The following is a 19,894-nucleotide window of genomic DNA, read 5'->3' on the forward strand; positions in this document are numbered from 1 at the left end:
CATTTTCCTGCCTCAGCCTCCCGAGTAGCTGAGACTACAGGCGCCCGCCACCACGCCCGGCTAATGTTTTGTATTTTTAGTACAGACAGGGTTTCACCGTGTTAGCCAGGATGGTCTCGATCTCCTGACCTCGTGATCCACCCGCCTCAGCCTCCCAAAGTGCTGGGATTACAGGCGTGAGCCACCAGGCCCGGCTTTTTTTTTTTTTTTTTAATTGTAAGAGATAGGGTCTCGCTTTGTTGCCTAGGTTGGTCTCAACTCCTGGCTTCAAGCAATCGTCCCAACTGCGCCTCCTAAAAGGCTGGGATTACAGGCATGAGCCACAGGGCGTCCGCGGAGGACCTAATTTGAGAACCTTAAGCCAAATAACCAAGGGCTTTGGTGCACAGATCGGGACGCTTCTCTCCGGCACGTGGTTTTCTCGCTCCGGCGGACGCACACACAGGGCGCCCCTGCAAGCGAGGCCCCGCCCCTCCGGACACAACGCCGCGCCTTCCTCAGAGATTCCCCGCCCCCGGGACGCCCCGCCCACCCACCGGATGCTCGGCATGTACCATCGGGTGCCTGGCGGGGGTGATGAGTCGGAGCGCCCGGCTTGGCGCCTGCCTGTCCCTCTCAGCTTGAACGCCTTCCTTTAAGTGTGAGCCCTCGAGGCTTCCAGAGGGGGCTCCAGGAGAGCTGTCTCGGTTCCCCACGCCAGCCGTCTCCGTCCTCCGCCTCCTCCGGGCTTGGCAGGTGGCACAGTCCGGAGGCGGAGCCTTGGGGAAGGGGTGGTTGCGACGGAGGACGGAACCAAGCGGTGAGGCGCGCGGAGCCTGGGGGGTCGCGGTAGCGGTAGCCGGGCGTGGGGAGGCCAAGGCCCGGCCGAGGGGGCGGGAGGGCCAGGGAGCAGCCCAGCCCGGGGTGTACGCGACCTACGCTCGCTTCCCAGCCCGACTGTGGCCGCCTGGTCTGGCACCCTTTCTGGACCCTCGGGCCTGGCTCCCGCGGTCAAAACCGACTCCAAAGTGTTGGGAGGGTTCCTCTTCCCGGGGACGCAGCCTCCCCGGACATTGGCAGACGATGCCCCGGTCAGACAGAGCCACTGACCACCCCGCCCACCCCCGAGGCCGGACGCACGGATGCACACCCCGTCCTGGGAGGGACAGGCGCCCCTTCCCCTCTGCACCCCGCCGGGCCCCCCGCACCCCGCCGAACCCCCCTCCCCCCGCCGGCTGCTGGACGTCAGATGCAGCCACCACTAACCCTGGGAGGGACAGACACAAGGACAGGCTCCCCTTCCCCTCTGCACCCTCCTGCTGACTGCAGAACGCCAAATGCAGCCAACACTGACCCTGAGAGGGACAGACACACGGACAGTCGCCCCTTCCCCTCCGCACCCCCCTGCTGGCTTTATGACCTCAAATGCAGCCACCGCTTGACTTTGGGAGGGACAGATACTTTCCAGCCCAGATTGGCCCTGGGGCATGGATAGATACCCCCTGCACACATGGCTGACCCCGGAACTCGAAGATGCCCCTGACTCTGGCCGACCTGCAGCCTGGGCCAGCACCACGCTGCTGCCCCTACTGCACCAAAGCCCAAGGATGACAGACTTTCTGCTCTGGAGGCCTTGTGATTTCAGCCAGACTCTCATCTGCCCCTTTCAGCCCCAGCACCAGCGCTCGGGGCCCCACCTAGACCAAAGCTTTGATCCATCCCTGCAGAACAGACCTCTGGTCTGGGGATCATGGTTCTGGTCTGAGATGAAAGTTCTGGGGCCTCTTCCCAGGCCTGAGCAGGCATGGTGGGCTGCTGTGACTAGAACGAGCTGGGTCTGCAGTGGGCATTGAGGTTTGGGTCTCACATTGCCTTTGCAGGGACTGCGGCCTCACCATGGACCCGGAATGCTCCCGGCTGCTCCCTGCTCTCTGTGCTGTTCTGGTAGATCCCAGGCAGCCGGTGGCAGATGACACCTGTTTGGAGAAGCTGCTGGACTGGTTTAAAACTGTCACTGAAGGAGGTAAGAAGGTGGTGCTGCTGTTTACTGTCTATCCAGAGACCAGACGCAGAGCCTGGGACAGGGAGCAGGGACCGGGTGGGGACTCCCCTGTCCTGGAAGAAGGGCAGAAACTGCAAATCAGATGTCTTTCCTTCACTTCCTAGAGATTATCTGTGGCAGACTGAGGGCAAGTCAAGATGAAGCCCGAGAGAATTATCTGGAGAGTTAGAGCTTGAAAGTCAGCCAGTTCAGCCACGATCAGGGCATCCCAAGGTTCAGTTCTGTGGAAGGCGTGAACAAACTTATTTTATTGTTGTTCTCATTGTATTTAGTGTGTTTAAAACATCAGGTTTGTTTTCTTTCTGATTATGAAAGTAGGGGCTGGATGCAGTGGCTCACACCTGTAATCCCGGCACTTTGGGAGGCTGAGGTGAGCGGATTGCTTAAGTCCAGGAGTTCGAGACCAGCCTGGTCCAACATAGCGAGACCTCATCTCAAAAAAAAAATAACAAAAATTAGCTGGGCCTGGTGGTGCACCTGTAGTCCCAGCTACTCTGGAGGCTGAGATGGGAGGATCCTTTGAACCCGGGAGGTAGAGGTTGCAGTGAGCTATGATTGTGCCACTGCACTCTGACCTGGGTGATAGAGACCCCGTCTCAAAAAAAAAAAAAAAAGTAATTCATGTTCTTTAAAACATGAACAAAAGAGTAAAGAGGAAAATTAAACCATTAACCTTTTAATTTCCTCCCAGCCTTTTTCATAACACATCATAAAGCTGTATTTTTCTGGGAAAAAAATGAGGTCATACCATAAATATAATTTTGGTGTCTTGCTTTCTCTCTTGCCATCATAGTGAGTGTTTTCTCCATGTAATACGTTAATGTTATTGACTACATGTTATTTGCTGTAGGAGTGGACCATTAATTCATCGAATCACTCTACTGTTATTATTAGATGTTTATATTTCTCATTTTTCATCATTTTAAGTAGTGTCATAGGTCCGACATGGTGGCTCACGCCCGTAATCCCATCACTTTAGGAGGCCAAGGCAGGTAGGTCATTTGAAGTCAGGAGTTCAAGACCAGCCTGGCCAACATGGTGAGACCTTGTCTCCACTAAAAATACAAAAATTAGCCAGGCATGGTGGCATGCGCTGTAATCCCAGCTACCCGGGAGGCTGAGGGGAGAATGGCTTGAACCCAGGAGGCGGAGGTTGCAGTGAGCTGAGATCGCACCGCTGCACTCCAGCCTGAGCGACTGAGAATGGACTCCGTCTCAAAACAAATAGTGTCATCATGGCTTTCCTTTTACATAAATATTCTTGCGTGGAAATGTTTATTCTCATGGTCGATCATTGTGTTGGGATAGACTGCATGTTTTTAATTTCTGCTATTCTTTTCTTCCTTTTTTTGGTTTACCCTGTTCTTTTACTCGTTTTATTTTTAAATTCTGTTGTAATTTTTTTTTTTTTTTAGGATGGGGTCTCACTGTATTGTCCAAGCTATTTTCGATCTCCTGGGCTCAGGCAGTCACCTGCCTCTGCTTCCCAAAGTGCCGTTTACCCTCTTTTGAGCTAAATGTCTGGGTCTTCCTTGTTTTCTAATACATACATTTAAGGCCAGGTGCGGTGGTTCATGCCTATAATCCCAGCACTTTGGTAGGCTGAGGCAGGTAGATCACTTGAGGTCAGGAGTTGGAAACCAGCCTGGCTAACATGGTGAAACCCCGTCTCTACTAAAAATACAAGAATTAGCCTGACATGGTGGTCCATGCCTGTAATCCCAGCTACTCGGGAGGCTGAAGCAGGAGAATCACTTGAACCTGGGAGGTAGAGGTTGCAGTGAGCTGAGATAACGCCACTGCACTCCAGCCTGGGCAATGGAGTGAGACTCTGTCTCAAAAAAAAAAAAAAAAAAAAAAAATACATATATATGTGTGTGTGTATATGTATGTGTGTATATATGTGTATGTATATATGTGTGTATATGTACTTAAGAGTGCGTTTCTCTAAAAGTATGACTTTAGCTCCATCTTACCAGTTTTACTATGCAGTACTTTGGTTGTAATTTAGTTCTAAGTATTTCATGCTTTTCATTCTGATTTTTTTTCCACCCACAAGTTATTTAAAAGAATATCATTTAGTTTCAAAATGTGGATTTCTCCAGTCTTTTTATTATTGATTTTTAATTTATTTTATGGAGGTTAGAAAATACATGTTTTGAGTCTTTATAGCTATTGAGACTTTTATTGAGACATAGGACCCAGGCGAGTTTTCTCCGTGTTCTAGAGATTTCACTGTATGAGTTTGATGTTTTGGTATTTGAAGGTCTTCAACTGTGGCCTAGTTTGTAGTCAGTTTTTCTTTACTTTCTTTTTCTTTCTTTTTTTTTTTTGAGCCAGGGTTTTTCCGTCACCCAGGCTGGAGTGCAATGGTGTGATCACAGCCCACTGCGGGCTCGACCTCCTGGGCTCAAGCAGTCTGCCTGCCTCATTCTCTTGAGTTGCTGGGATCACAAGTGTGTACCAGGCCCAGCTTTTTTTTTTTTTTTTTCCCTCATAGAAGATGAGGTCTCACCATCTTGCCCAGGCGGCTTGGAACTCCTGGGTTCAAGCAGTCTTCTCGCCTGGGCTTGCCAAACTGCTGGGATTACAGGAGTGGGCCACCATGCCCGGCCTGTATTCAAATTTTAAGAAGTATTTTTCAGTAGCTTTATTGAGATATAATTTGCATACCCTGCAATTCACCCACTTAACGTGTATCCTTCTGTAGTTTGTAAGCATGATTTTTTTTTTTTTTTTTTTTTTTTCAAGACCAAGTCTTGCTCTGTTGCCCAGACTGGGGTACAGTGGCACGATCTCGGCTCACTGCAACCTCCGCTTCCTGGGTTCAAACGATCCTCCTGCCTCAGCCTCCCGAGTACCTGGGATTACAGGCACCTGCCACCATGCCCGGCCAATTTTTGTATTTTTAGTAGGGATGGGATTTCACCATGTTGGCCGGGCTGGTCTCCAACTCCTGACCTCAGGTGATCCCTCCGCCTTGGCCTCCCAAAGTGCTGGGATTACAGTGGAGGGCCACCACACCCAGCCTAAGCATGATAATTGAGTGTTCAGGTGCATGTGTGAGATGTGGCACCGTGGAACTGTGGTATGATGTCGGTACGTGACCCGTCTGACATGAGAAAAGGACAAAATAAATAAATAAATGGTATCAATTCAACAGTTCTTAGTAAATTTATAGGGCTCTGGAATCATCAGCACAATCGAATTTTGTTCTCCTAAAGAAACCGAGTCTGGATTCACAGTGAGTCCCTGTTTCCTCCTCCCTCCCAGCCTCTGTCATTTCTCCTGCGCTGTACTTGATGGAAAGAGTAGTTTCCACACTTGTTCATTAGTTCAGACCTGCTATGTTCTTGCTAATTTGTTTGCTTGTTTCTGAGAGGTGTGTAAAAAGCTTACACCAAGGTCATGGATTCATGACTTTTCTTTGAGTTGCATTCTTTTTTTTTGCTTTACATATTTTTTTCTTTTTCTTTTTCTTTCTTTTTTTTTTTTTTTTGAGACGGAGTCTTGCTCTATTGCCCAGGCTGGAGTACCGTGGCATGATCTCGGCTTACTGCAGCCTCGACTTCTTGGGCTCAGATGATTCTGCCACCTCAGCCTCCCTAAGAGCTGGGACCACAGGAGCCCACCACCATGCCCGGCTAAGTTTTTGTATTTTTTGTAGTGATGGGGTTTCACTGTGTTACCCAGGCTGGTGTCAAACTCCTGGGCTCAAGCAGTCTGCCCGCCTTGGCCTCTCGCTGGGATTACAGGTGTGAGCCACTGTGCCTGGCTTTTTTTTTTTTTTTTTTTTTTTTGGAGACAGGGTCTCACTTTGTCACCCAGGCTAGTATGCAGTGGCGTGATCACGGCTCACTGTAGCCTCAACTTCTGGGCTCAAGTGATCCTCCCATCCCAGCCTCCTGGATGGCTGGGACTACAAGGACACACCAGCACACCCAGCGAATTTTTTGTATTTTTTTGCGGAGACGGTTTCACCACGTTGCGCAGGCTGCTTTACACGTTTTGACGTTAGGTTAGATATACATAGATGTAGGAATGTTGTATCTTTCTGGAATTTCTCTGTGTGATCAGTGAACTTTCTTCTGAGTGAATACTGCTTTTTGCTTTATAGCCCATTTTGTTTGCTATTACTGTTGCTACACCAGCTTCTTTAAAGTTAGAATTTGCCTACTGTGTCTTTTTCTCTCCTGCTCCCAGCCTTTCCCTTTGTTGCATTTTATTGCTTTTAGAAACACCACATTGCTCGTTTTCAGTGTTTAATTTAATCTCAGCAACTCTTTCTTTTAACAGATAAGTTTGATCTCTTTAATTTGTCGAGGCGACCGTTAGATTCGAATTCTTTTGTATTTTTTAATTTCCTGTGCCTTATCTTTGTGCCTTTATCCTCCTCCTTTTCTGCCCTCCATCAGATTGATAAAGCTTTTTTTTTTTTTTTAATCTTTCCTCTTCTGGTTTTGAAGTGATACGTTCTATTTATGTTGTTTTTTTTAGACAAGTTCTTGCGCTGTTGTCCAGGCTAGAGGCCAGTGGTGTAATCACGGCTCACTGCAGCCTTGACCTCCTGGGCTCAGGCGATCTTCCCGTCTCAGCTTCCAGTGTAGATGGGACTACAGATGCGTGCCACCACGCCCAGCGAATTTTTTTTTTGAGACGGAGTCTCGCTCTGTCGCCCAGGCTGGAGTGCAGTGGCCAGATCTCAGCTCACTGCAAGCTCCACCTCCCGGGTTTACGCCATTCTCCTGCCTCGGTCTCCCCAGTAGCTGGGACTACAGGCGCCGCCACCTCGCCTGGCTAGTTTTTTGTATTTTTTTAGTAGAGATGGGGTTTCACCGTGTTAGCCAGGATGGTCTTGATCTCCTGACCTCGTGATCCGCTCATCTCGGCCTCCCAAAGTGCTGGGATTACAGGCTTGAGCCACGGCGCCTGGCCTCCCAGCGAATTTTTATAGAGAGATCTTCCTGTGTTGCCCAACCTGATCTTGAACTCCTGGGCTCAGGTGATCTGCCCACCTCGGCCTCTCAAGATGCTGGGACCACAGGCTTATTTATGTTCTTTAGTGGTTACTCTTATATTTTTAACATGAGAACTGGATTTTTTTTAAAAGTCTGAAGTTAATTAGACTTTCCATTCTCTATCCAGGCAACTGAAGGATCTCAGAGTGCTTGATCTTCCGGCCATCACGAGCTTCTGTTATTATTGTTTAGTATTTTAATTCTGTTTTGTTTCAAAACCTTCAACAATGATTTTTTAGTTTTGAACTCAGTGAGTTGTTTTTTTTTTTTTTTTTTTTTTTTTGAGGCAGAGTCTTGCCCTGTCACCAGGCTGCAGTGCAGTGGTGCAATCTCGGCTCACTGCAACCTCCACCTCCCAAGTTCAAGCAATTCTCCTGCCTCAGCCTCCTGAGTACCTGGGACTACAGGCGCACACCATCACACCCGGCTCATTTTTTATATTTTAGTAGAGGCAGGGTTTCACCATGTTTGTCAGGATGGTCTCAATCTCCTGACCTCGTGATCTGCCTGCCTCAGCCTCCCAAAGTGCTGGGATTACAGACATGAGCCACCGCGCTCCGCCTTTTTTTTTTTTTTTTTTTTTTTTTTTTTTTTTTTTTTTTTTAGAGACACGGTCTCCCTCTGTCACCTAGGCTGTAGTACAGTGGTGCCGTCATAGCTCACTGCAGCCTTGAACTCCTGGGCTCAAGCGATCCTCCCGTCTCAGCCTCCTGAGTAACTGGGACTACAGATGTGTGCCACCACTCCAGGCGAATTTTTATTTTATTTTATTTTATTTTTTTGTAGAGACAGGGTCTTGCTATGTTGCCCAGGCTGGTCTTGAACTCCTGGGCTCAAGTGATCCTCTTGCCTTGGCCTCCCAAAGTGCCAGGACTACAGGTATGAGCACCTCGCCCAGTCTGCGGTGCTGATTCAGGTGGACTCAGTGCTTTTTGAGTCCTGGCCTGGTTCTCCTCCTCTGCATGCTCCTCACTCTCCTTCTTACTGAACCACATTCTTTCTACAAGAGCCTCTCACTGGAAAACTCGCCCAGCCTTTGCCTCAAAATATCTTTCTCGCCACTGGTGCTTTTGAGCAATAGTGTAGCTAGGTATAGAAATACAGGATGCCACGTCTAGAGAGGAATGCCTGTTCCATTGTACCTCCTTGCACAGAGCGCTAAGGAAAAGTACCAATTTGAAAGGTGAAAATGCTCTTCTACTTTTTGTTTTCTTTTTTATTTTTTTGGAATGGAATCTCGCTCCGTCACCCAGGCTGGGGTGTGTGGTGTGCAGTGATGCAATCTCGGCTCACTGCAACCTCTGCCTCCTGGATTCAAGCGATTCTCCTGCCTCAGCCTCCTGATTAGCTGGGACTACAGGCATGAGCCACCACACCCGGCTAATTTTTTGTATTTTTAGTAGAGACAGGGCTTCGCCATATTAGCCAGGCTGGTCTCGAACTCCTGAGCTCAAGTGACCACAAGCCTCGGCCTCATAAAAGTGCTGGGATTACAGGCGTGAGCCGCTGCGCCCAGCCTGGTCTTTCACTTTGATTTGTATTTCTTTTTCACTGTCAGTGAGGCAGAACATTTTTTCAGCATCTTTGGCCATTCACCTGTTGTGAAAGGTGAAAATGTTCCGCCTTTCAGCTGTTGTTAAACTTTCTAGTTTTTCTGCCCTTACTGAATTAAAATTATGAGTCATTTGCCGTATTTGTTGCAAATATTTTTTTCCCAGTTGGATCCCTAAATCTAACACCCTGCAAGAAAAGGGTCTGGGAATTGCTAGGAGAAGAGCGGTCATCCAGGGGGACACCTGGTGCTGTGCCCCTGGTAACCCCTGGGCTGGGCTGTCCCCACAGAGTCCAGTCTCGTGCTGCTGCAGGGGCACCCCTGCCTGGTGGAGCTGCTGTCCCATGTGCTGAAAGTCCAGGACCTGAGTCCCGGGGTCCTCTCCTTCTCTCTGCGCCTGGCAGGAACCTTCGCAGCCCAGGAAAACTGCTTCCAGTATCTTCAGGTGAGCCTGGGGCCTCCCACCCGAGTGTCCCGTGGAGAGGTGGGCAACCTTCTCCTCCTGCAGGCAGGTGGGGCGTTTGTAGCCATCACCATCCCAAGTTCCAGCGGCCTGCCCCAACCCTGTGTCCTCGCCAGAACTGCATGCTTTTACCCTTGACTGTAGCCCCTTTGAAAAATTCTCCCAGAGTGTTGCTGGGGCTAAGGAGTTGAGGTTTTTTGGAATAAGATGACTGGGATTGGCTCCCAGCTCTGATCAGCTGTCTGACCTTCCCACGGCTGCAAGCCTCCGTCCCTCCCTAGGACGGAGATGGGGGTTGTAGCCGCGCCGTGGCCTCCGTCCCTCCCTAGGACGGAGATGGAAGTCGTAGCCGCACCATGGGGTTGTCATGAGGACCAAACGAGACCGCACATCCTGCACCTCCAGTGACCCAGCCTACAGATGAATGAATGACTAATGAGAATGTCTTTTTAAAAAAAAATTAACTAATTTTATTTATTTTTTATTTTATTTTATTACTATTTTTTGAGACCCCAGGCTGGAGTGCAGTGGCTCAAACTCAGCTAACTGCAGTCTCCACCTCCCAGGTTCAAGCGATTCTCCTGCCTCAGCCTCCCGAGTATCCGGGACTACAGGCACCTGCCACCATGTCCAGCTAAGTTTTGTATTTTTAGTAGAGACGGGGTTTCACCATTTTGGCCAGGCTGGTCACAAACTCCTGACCTCAAGTGATCCGTCTGCCTCGGCCTCCCAAAATGCTGGGATTGCAGGCGTGAGCCACCACACCCGGCCTTTTTTTGTTTTGTTTTTTAGAGACAGAATCCTGCTCTGTCGGCCAGGCTGGAGTGCAGTGGCAGCTCACTGCAGCCTTGACCTCCTGGGCTCAAGTGACCCTCCCCATTCAGCCTCCTGAGTAGCTGGGTCCACAGGTGCATGCACCTGACTAACTTTTTTTATCTTTGGTAGAGATGGGGTCTCACTATGTTGCCCAGGCTGGTCTCAAACTCCTGGCCTCAAGCAATCCTGCCTCGGTCGTGAGCCACTGCTCCCAGCCAAGAATTTCTACATAGCAACAAGGCATGAGAGCTCGAGAGCCCTCCAGAGCTGTGTCTTCCAGCTCCAAACAGGCAGCGCTGAGTCTGTCAGGTGATGCCTGATGTGAGCTTCAGGGCCCTTGCCCGTCTAGCACGACGGCTTCTCTTGGTGCCCCACAGGCCCTCGCCAGGTTGCTCGAAGGCACATCCAGTACCGTTAGCTTGCCATTCATGGTGCCCCCCAATTAAGCACCTGCAGACTCCCTAGCAGCCCACCCAGGCATCATCCTGCTGCAGGACAGACTTTCCAAGACGTCCTAGGGCGCTGCTGTACAGTGAATCCGGGGGCCCTTGTCTGTCAGCAGCTGGTAGGAAAGGGCCCTCCAGACCGGGCGCGGTGGCTCATGCCTGTAATCCCAGCACTTTGGGAGGCTGAGGCAGGTGGATCACCTGAGGTCAGGAGTTCAAGACTAGCCTGACCAACATGGTAAAGACCTGTCTTTACTAAAAATGCAAAAATTAGCTGGGCGTGGTGGCGGGCACCTGTAATCCCAGCTACTCGGGAGGCTAAGACAGGGGAATAGCTTGAGCCCGGGAGGCAGAGGTTGCAGTGAGCCGAGATTGTGCCACTGCACTCCAGCCTGGGCAACAGAGTGAGACTGTCAATAAATACATACATACATACATACATACATACATACATACATGAAAGCGTCCTCCAAAAGTGCCTGGAAAACTGCCAGCCCTGGAAAACTGAAAACCCATCTGTGCTTTGCTCCACATCCCTGGAAACCTGCCAGGTCCCCTAACCTCTTTTTTGTTTGTTTTTTTTGAGATGGAGTCTCGCTCTGTTACCCAGGCTGGTGTGCAGTGGTGCGATCTTGGCTCACTGCAACCTCTGCCTCCCAGGTTCAAGCGATTCTCCTGCCTCAGCCTTCTGAGTAGCTGGGATTACAGGTGCGTGCCAACACACCCAGCAGATTTTTGTATTTCTAGTAGAGACGGGGTTTCACCATGTTGGTCAGGCTGGTCTTGAACTCCTGACCTCGTGATCTGCCCTCCTCAGCCTCCCAAAGTGCTGGGATTACAGGCGTGAGTCAATGTGCCCGGCCCCCCCTCACCTCTTTTTTTGCTTCCCAGCAGGGGGAGTTGCTACCAGGGCTCTTTGGGGAGGCAGGACCCCTCGGCCGAGCAGCCTGGGCCGTCCCCACCGTGCGCAGCGGCTGGATCCAGGGCCTGCGCTCCCTGGCACAGCACCCCAGCGCCCTGCGCTTCCTGGCCGACCACGGTGAGTGCGCCCACACCCCGCCCCATTCCTCATCCTGCCTGTGTGACCCCAGGGGAGTCACTGCACCTTGCTGAATCTGAGCGTCTGGTCTGTGCGATGTCGCAGGGTTGTTGTAAAGAATGCACCGTGACAGTACTGCTGTCCAGTGTCCTCTGGTTTGCAAGTCAGGCCCTAGGAACCGAGACGGCTTTCTCAGCCATTTACAGATCAGCTGTGAGGACTCAGTCTTTGAAACTATTTGAGAGCCAGGCGTGGTGGCGCATGGCTATAGTCCTGGCTACTCGGGAGGCTGAAGCAAGAGAATCTTTTGAGTCCAGGGGGTGGAGGCTGCAGTGAGCAGTGGTTGAGCCACTGCACTCCAGCTTAGGCTACAGAGCAAGACCCTGTCTCAAAACACAAGAAACAAGGCCGGGCACAGTGGCTCACGCCTGTAATCTCAGCACTTTGGGAGGCCAAGGCAGATGGATCACCTGAGGTCAGGAGTTCAAGACCAGCCTGGCCAACATGGTGAAACCCCATCTCTACTAAAAATACAAAAATTAGCAGGGCATGATGGCAGGTGCCTGTAATCCCAGCTACTTGGGAGGCTGAGGTGGGAGAATGGCTTGAACCCGGGAGGTCGAGGTTGCAGTGAGCCAAGATTGCACCATTGTACTCCAGCCTGGGCGACAGAACGAGACTCCGTCTCAAAACAACAACAACAACAAGAACAAAAAACAACAAGGAACGAATTGGGAAGCATCACAAGCTGTGTGTGTTTAACGCTCAGCTGGGGGGAGGTGCTTGTCTCTAGGGAGCTTCAGTTCCTGTTCTCTTTTGCTTTTGAGTGGAGGGGCATTTGGGGGCGTCTTGGGGTGCCCTCTGCTGTTTGCATCTTCCCTGAGGCCGTGGAGTCCTGGATTAAGGTTGCTGTCTGCCTCCCCTGGCTCTATTCTGGCTCATCCCCTTTTTCCTGTCTTGCCCCATCCCCTGCCCAGGTGCAGTCGACACCATCTTCTCCCTACAGGGAGACTCCAGCCTGTTTGTGGCCTCGGCGGCCAGTCAGCTCCTGGTGCACGTCCTGGCTTTGTCCATGCGAGGTGGAGCCGAGGGGCACCCCTGCCTGCAGGGGGATGACTGGCCCGCGTGTGCCCAGAAGATCACGGATCATGTGGAGGAGTCTTTGTGCTGCACGGCCACCCCCAAGGTCACTCAGGCCCTGAACGTCCTGACCACGACCTTCGGGCGCTGCCAGAGCCCCTGGACGGAAGCCCTGTGGGTGCGGCTGAGTCCCCGCGTGGCCTGTCTGCTGGAGAGAGACCCCATCCCCGCCGCACACTCGCTCGTGGACCTGCTTCTCTGTGTGGCTCGGTCAGGCCCCCGGGACGCAGCTGTGGGGCCTGGGTGGGCAATTGTTTTCCTCAGATGATGCCCGGGCATGTCCCACTGGCAGCCAGAGACTCCCTGAGGATGTGGCCTGCAGTGAAGCGGCACCGGGGTGACCCTGGAACCCTCGGGGGGAAAGGCCTGTCCTGGGCTGGGCGCCTTCAGCGCTGGGGCCATGGCAATCTCTCAGCCAGGCCTGGAATGGGGTTTTAGGGGATGGGGGATAATTTCTCTCTCTGGGGTCTCCCTGCAGTTCTCCTGTGTTCAGTTCTTCTGACGGCGGCCTGTGGGAGACGCTGGCGCAGGCTCTGAGCTGCCTGGGTCCCACCCACGTGGGACCCCTGGCTTTGGGGATCCTGAAGCTCGAGCACTGGTATGGGCTGGGGTGCGTTTCATGCCAAGGCGGGTGTTGGGAGCCAGGGCAGGCAGGGAGGTTGAGAGCGCAGCCCTCAAGGCAGGGGAGTTCCGGAAACCAGGGACAGTCAGGCGGCCGTGTGGGGTGTGATTGGGCCATGCGTGGCTTACGCGTGGCAGTCGTGCAGGCTGGCGGCTTCTGCAGGATATTTAGCACCAGAATAATTGTTTCAAGACAAAAGCTCTGCGAGATCCCCAGAGGTAAGAAGGATGGCCGGAGCTGCTCTGCCCAGAGTGGGATGGTCCTGCCCAGGCCCTGCGCTCCGCAGCCCTCCCACCTGTCCCCCACCGCAGCCTTGGTTGGAGGTGCTGGAGCTCCCCAGCACGTACACCATGCAGATGGGGGGCCTGGGGGCGGTGGAACGGCAGTGCCTGGGTCAGGACAGGTGGGAAGGCCGTGGACGGCCTGCCAGGGTTCTGGGTGGGCTCACATTAGGGGTGGACATGACCTCAGGACCCGCTGCCCAAAGGGCCCAAGGGTACCATGAAAGCCCGGCTCTGAGCTCCGGGATCGCCGAATGTTTAGGAGAGTAGACGGGGAGGACGGAGGAACAGACCCGGCCTTGCAGGAATGCACTGTGGGGACACTGCCCCCACCTGGGCCCAGATGTGAGGGCAGGTCCCTCCTACAAAGTGGATGCTGTGCACACCTGGGGACACCCAGGAGGCTGGGGGCATCCTGTCCCTGTCCCCCTGAGCGGGCACTGCCCCCACCTGGACCCAGACATGAGGGCAGGTCCCTCCTACAAAGTGGACGCTGTGCACACCTGGGGACACCCCGTCCCTGTCCGCCTGAGTGGGCACTGCCCCTCTCTCTGAGTACATGGCCAGGCCCTCCAGGAGACCCCTCAGTGTCTGCTCCTAAGGACATTGGGAGTATCAGGCTCATCTCCTTGGTCAGGTCTGTCTCCCCGCCACTCTCTGTCCCATGGCGTCCCCTGGCCAGTGGCCTGCAGAGAAACTGTTTCTTGGCGGGGTGTCCCAACCCCCTCCCTGATTTGCCCCAGGCTTGCTGGGGATGTTAGCACAGCCAGCTTGCCTCATGGCCAGGGTCACGGCGCTCACTGTGTGTTTGTCTGCAGCCCACAGGCACTGAGGACCCAGGCCTTCCAGGTCCTCCTCCAGCCCCTGGCCTGTGTCCTGAAGGCCACAGTTCAGGCCCCCGGACCCCCAGGTACGCCGCTCAGAAAGGGCTGGGAGGGCGGAACCTGGGTCCCTGCAGCTGGGGGAGGGGAGATGGATGGGAGTACCAGACTCGCCACCCCCATCCCACTTTAGTCACACCCAGGCCTCCCACTAAGAGGAAAGGGGACCGGGGGCGTGGCCATCATCCCTGGTGAGCCACTGCTCTGCACCCAGGTCCTGGCCTCTGCTGCGAGTGGTGGCCAGGGGGTGGCTGGCGACCGTGGGCAGGCCGAAGTGCTCTCTAAGGGAGCTCTTTCCTGGCTTGGCCCCCAGGCTTGCTGGACGGGACGGCAGACGACGCCACGACGGTGGACACGCTCCTGGCCTCCAAGTCGTCCTGTGCGGGCCTCCTGTGCCGCACCCTGGCTCACCTGGAGGAGCTGCAGCCGCTGGTAGGTGTGGCCCCGCCCTCATGCAGCCCGGCAGCATCCACGCCGGCAGTGGGACCGCAACCTGGGCTGACGCCCCGCACCCCTTGCAGCCCCAGCGCCCCTGCATCCACGCCGGCTGTGGGATCACAACCCTGGCTGATGTCCCCCGCCCCACACGCCTCGAAGCCCCAGCGCCCCTGCATCCACGCCGGCTGTGGGATCACAACCCTGGCTGATGTCCCCCGCCCCACACGCCTCGAAGCCCCAGCGCCCCTGCATCCACGCCGGCAGTGGGACCGCAACCTTGGCTAACGCTCCCCTCCCTTGCCAGCCCCAGCGCCCGTCGCCGTGGCCCCAGGCGTCCCTGCTGGGGGCTGCAGTGACTGTCCTACGGCTCTGTGATGGCTCGGCTGCTCCCGCCTCCAGCGTGGGGGGCCACCTCTGTGGGACTCTGGCGGGCTGCGTCCGGGTCCAGCGAGCAGCCCTCGACTTCCTGGGGACGCTGTCAGAGGGGACAGGTGAGTGTGTTCTGTACGGCTTTGGCGTTGGGCGAAACCCAAGCCCCCACTCTCCTTTCTGCTCGGAGGTGCCTGGGAATTGCTGTCCCTCTGTGTTTCTTCTCTGGGGCGGGGGCTGAGGGGTGCAGGGGCCGTGCAGGAGGTTTCAGCTGGCGAATGAGGCCTTGTCCTGCTCCTTCCCAGAGTTGATGGGGAGGGCCGTGGGGTGGAGGTGGGGGTGGTTTATCCGCTCACCTCTGTCTCAGGCCCCCAGGAGTTGGTGACGCAGGCGCTTGCTGTCCTCCTGGAGTGCCTCGAGAGCCCTGGCTCCAGCCCCACGGTACGGATAGGGAACGAGGAGAGGAGGGAGGCAGAGGCAGTGGGACGCACCCCCCACTCCACCCTGGCCCCATGCGGGCCTCTAGGGACGGGGCCTTCACACAGGGCCACAGAGTCACTGCTCAGAGAGCTTCATGACACAGGTGGCTGCATGCGTCGGGCCCAGGGCCTCTTGTTGGTGAAGATACATCAGCATGCAGGGGTGTGTGGGGCCGTGGGGAGCAGGGGCGCCGGCCAGGCGGCCTGCAGGGAATTCTGGACAAGGGAAATGAAGTGGCACCAGGACGGCCCTGGGCGTGGGCTCTGGGTTCTCCTAAGCGCCGTTTGTGAACGTGCCCACTCCATAGCCCCTTGTGGAGCTAGGCCCTGGCGGGTACAGACCTTGTGCCGCCTGCTGCTGAGCAGACAGTGGACAGCTTTGGAGGAAGGGCCCAGGGCCTCCTGAGATCCTACGGAAAAGTGCCCTGCGTCATTGGTCATGTTTTGATGCAGAAATCCCGCTGCCTGGGTGGTGGGTCTTCTGGTGGGGCCACTGCCGCCTCCTGCTCACAGTCTGGGGAGCCGCTTCCACAGCAGATCCTGCCTTATTAAAATCAGCCCGAGAGGGGTGTGGAGCTCAGAGCTGTGATTACTGTGCTGTGGGAGGATCCGTGGAGCCCAGGACTTTTGAGTCCAGCCTGGGCAACATAGCAAGATCCCATCTCTACAAAAAATACAAAAATTAGCCCCGGGGCGTAGCTCAGGGGTAGAGCATTTGACTGCAAAAATTAGCCGGGCATAGTGATGTGTGCCTCTAGCCCCAACCACTCATAAGGCTGAGGCAGGAGGATTGTTTGAGCCCGGGCGGTGGAGGCTGCAGTGAGACCCTGTCTCTAAAAAAGAAGGAAGCCCAGCGTTCCCTTCTCTCTCCACTTCCTGTCCCCATCTCTGTCCCTGCAGTGGGGGCAGCACAGAGGAAGGTGAGGGGACAGGCAGACAGCTTGTCCCTCCGCCTCTCGTAGCCCTACAGCCCGCCCTGTCTGCTCCAGGTTCTGAAGAAGGCCTTCCAAGCCACACTCCGGTGGCTTCTGAGCTCACCCAAGACCCCTGGCTGCTCTGATCTTGGCCCCCTCATCCCGCAGTTCCTCAGAGGTAACGCAGCCCCTCACAGGGGTGAACGGAGCTGGAGTCGCAGGGGTGGAGGCAGCAGGGACTGGGCGGCTCTGAGGGCAGCGTGAGCCTGGCCCCAAGCTCGCCCTGACCTGCCCCTTCCCGCCCTAGAGCTGTTCCCTGTGCTGCAGAAACGCCTGTGCCACCCCTGCTGGGAGGTGAGGGACTCCGCCCTTGAGTTCCTGACCCAGCTGAGCAGGCACTGGGGAGGTGAGTGCTGGCAGATGGAGGGGCTGCCTTCCCGCCTGCTGGGGGCTCACTGAGCCGGGGTGCACCAGCAGCCTCTTGCTGGCTCTAGAAACTTGGGCCATGTTGGCTGCCCACAAGGGGGTGGAGGCAGAGGCCGAGGCGGCAAGGCTCGGCCCTCGGTCACAGCTGCATGTGGCCACTTCGACCCCCAGGACAGGCCGACTTCAGATGTGCCCTCCTGGCTTCAGAGGTGCCTGAGCTGGCCCGGCAGCTCCTCCAGGACCCTGAGAGTTACGTCCGAGCGAGCGCAGTGACTGCCACGGGGCAACTTTCCAGCCGGGGCCTGCACGCCCCCACCAGCCCTGAGTATGCAGAGGCCCGGCAGGTAGGAAGTGCTGGGTTCCTCGGCTACCAGCCCCTGCCAGCCCTGAGCACGCAGAGGCCCAGAGGGTAGGAGGTGGCGGGTTCCTTGGCCAGCAGCTCCCACCTGGCCATCGTGTGTGCTCGACTGCTTGCGGGTGGGTGAGCAGCCAGCATCCACCGTGGGAGCAGCTGCTGCTGTGGGCAGCACCTGTGGGAGTGACTGCCGAGGCCCTGGCGCTCTGCTGGGCGTGGGGCCTGTGCTCTTCGCCTTGTCTCCCCATTACCCCTCCACTTAGACATGGTTACCTCCATTTGACAGATGGATAAACTGAGGATTGGAGGGCGATGTGCTCACTGCGTAGCACGGGAAGGTGCCAGAGTGGGGTGTGGCCCTAGACTGCCCATGTCCGGGGCCAGCCCCACGGATGCCCCTGGGGTCCTGTTGTGGGAGCCCCACTCCTGCCGCCCCACCAACCATCCCCACCCGCTCCCTGTCCCCCAGAGCCTGTTCCCGGAGCTCCTGCACATCCTCTCTGTGGACTCTGAGGGCTTCCCACGGAGGGCGGTCATGCAAGTCTTCACCGAGTGGCTGCGGGACGGCCACGCTGACGCGGCCCAGGACACGGAGCAGTTCGTGGCCACTGTGCTGCAGGCGGCAAGCCGGGACCTGGACTGGGAGGTCCGCGCCCAGGGCCTGGAGCTGGCGCTGGTGTTCCTGGGCCAGACGTTGGGGCCGCCACGTACCCACTGCCCCTATGCCGTGGCCCTACCCGAGGTGGCCCCAGCCCGGCCACTCACCGAGGCACTGAGGGCTTTCTGCCACGTGGGGCTCTTTGACTTCGCCTTTTGTGCCTTGTTTGACTGCGACCGCCCCGTGGCGCAGAAGTCCTGTGACCTCCTCCTCTCCCTGAGGGACAAGATTGCTTCCTACAGCAGCCTGCGGGAGGCCGGGGGCGGCCCCAACACCGCCTCAGTGGAGGCCGCCCTGCCGAGGTGCCGGGCGGGTGAGCATGCTCAGCCCCCAGGGGACCAGGAGCCTGAGGCTGTGCTGGCCATGCTCAGGTCCCTAGACCTGGAGGGCCTGCGGAGCACACTGGCCGAGAGCAGCGACCACGTGGAGAAGAGCCCCCAGTCCCTCCTGCAGGACATGCTGGCCACGGGGGGCTTCCTGCAGGGGGACGAGGCTGACTGCTACTAAGTAGAACCAGATTCTGCCACTGGGGTTCAGGACTGAGGAAGGCAGTGCCACGTCCTTTCGTGGGACACTGCCATCCCCAGGGCTCCAGCCCAGCCCAGTGGATCCTCTGGGGAAGCCAGGACCAGGAGAGAAGCAAAGTCAAGAAATGCCACATTTTGATGTATTAAAGAAATGACTTATTTTCTACTCAAAATAAATGGCATTGAAGTCTTTAATCCATTTTGAGTTAATTTAGTAATAATCTGAGACAAGGGTCCAGTTTCATTCATTCGCATGTGGATATCCAGTTTTCCCAGCACTTTTCCTCCCTCCCTCCCTCCCTCCCTCCCTTCCTTCCTTCCTCCTTTCCTCCCTTCTCCTCCCTCCCTCCCTTCCCTTCCCTTCCTTCTTTCCTTCCTTTCTTTTTCTTTCTTTCTCTTTCTCTTTCTCTGTCTCTTTTCTTTCTTTTGAGAGTTTCACTCTTGTTGCCTAAGCTGGAGTGCAGTGGCACAATCTTGGCTCGCTGCAACCTCTGCCTCCTCGGTTCAAGCGATTCTCCTGCCTCAGCCTCCCAAATAGCTGGGATTACAGGCACACACCACCATGCCTGGCTAATTTTTTGTATTTTTAGTAGAAATGGGGTTTCACCATGTTAGCCAGGCTGGTCTCGAACTCCTGACCTCAGGTGATCCACCCACCTCAGCCTCCCAAAGTGCTGGGATTACAGGCGTGAGCCACTGTGCCCGGCCAATTTATTTTATTTTTTTCTTTATTCCTTTCTTCCTTCCTTTCTTTCCTTTCTTTTCTTTCCTTTCTCTTTCTTTCTTGTCTTGATCTGTCCTCTAGGCTGCAGTGCAGTGATGCAATCTCAGCTCACTAGCCTGTACATCCCAGGCTCAAGTGATCCTCCCACTTCAGCCTCCCAAGTAGCTGGGACTACAGTCACAGGTCACCATGCCTGGCTACTTTTTTGGGGTATTTTCTTTGTAGAGACAAAGTTTCACCGTGTTGCCCAGGCTGCTCTCAAACTCCTGAGCTCAGGTAATTTGCCTGCCTTGGCCTCCCAAAGTGCTGGGATTATAGGCATGAGCCACTGCGCCCAGTGATGTTTTAGTTTGTTTTACAGATGGGGTCTTGCTCTGCGGCCCAGGCTGGAGTGCAGTGGCATGGTCAGTTCACTGCAGCTTCAACTTCCTGGGCTCAAGCCACCTGCCTGCCTCAGCCTCTGAAGTAGCTGGGACTATAGGCGCATGCCACCACACCCAACTAATTTTTAAAATCTTTGTAGAGAGAGTCTCCCTAGGTCCTCTTTTATTTATTTACATATTTATTTACTGAGACAGAGCCTCACTCTGTTGTCCAGGCTGGAGTGCGATGGCGCAATCTTAGCTCACTGCAACCTCTGCCTCCCGGGTTCAACCGATTCTCCTGCCTCAGCCTCCTGAGTAGTCTGGTCCTCTCTTATTAAAG

General features: G+C 55.1%; 1 protein-coding gene and 1 pseudogene across 3 annotated transcripts; both read left to right on the plus strand.

Moving 5' to 3' along the window:
* The first annotated feature begins 585 nt into the window (after positions 1-585).
* Positions 586-18,658, plus strand: BRAT1 (BRCA1 associated ATM activator 1). Of its 3 annotated transcripts, none has more exons than XM_050785636.1 (14): positions 586-799; positions 1,860-2,002; positions 8,902-9,056; positions 11,228-11,375; positions 12,353-12,725; positions 12,994-13,113; positions 14,237-14,328; positions 14,613-14,731; positions 15,042-15,228; positions 15,474-15,547; positions 16,575-16,677; positions 16,807-16,905; positions 17,097-17,269; positions 17,750-18,658. In XM_050785636.1, the coding sequence occupies exons 2-14, from the start codon at positions 1,876-1,878 to the stop codon at positions 18,443-18,445; spliced, it is 2,466 nt and encodes an 821-aa protein (XP_050641593.1). In that variant the 5' UTR covers positions 586-799; positions 1,860-1,875; the 3' UTR covers positions 18,446-18,658. The 3 variants fall into 3 exon arrangements, with proteins under 3 accessions (XP_050641593.1, XP_050641594.1, XP_050641595.1); XM_050785637.1 differs by having other exon boundaries at positions 11,231-11,375; XM_050785638.1 differs by lacking the exons at positions 586-799; positions 1,860-2,002; positions 11,228-11,375 and having other exon boundaries at positions 8,906-9,056.
* LOC126951885 (uncharacterized) lies at positions 5,064-5,159 on the plus strand (annotated as a pseudogene).
* Positions 18,659-19,894: the final 1,236 nt, after the last annotated feature.

This window comes from Macaca thibetana, chromosome 3 (assembly GCF_024542745.1).
Source record: "Macaca thibetana thibetana isolate TM-01 chromosome 3, ASM2454274v1, whole genome shotgun sequence".
NCBI classification, from domain to species: Eukaryota; Metazoa; Chordata; class Mammalia; order Primates; family Cercopithecidae; genus Macaca; species Macaca thibetana.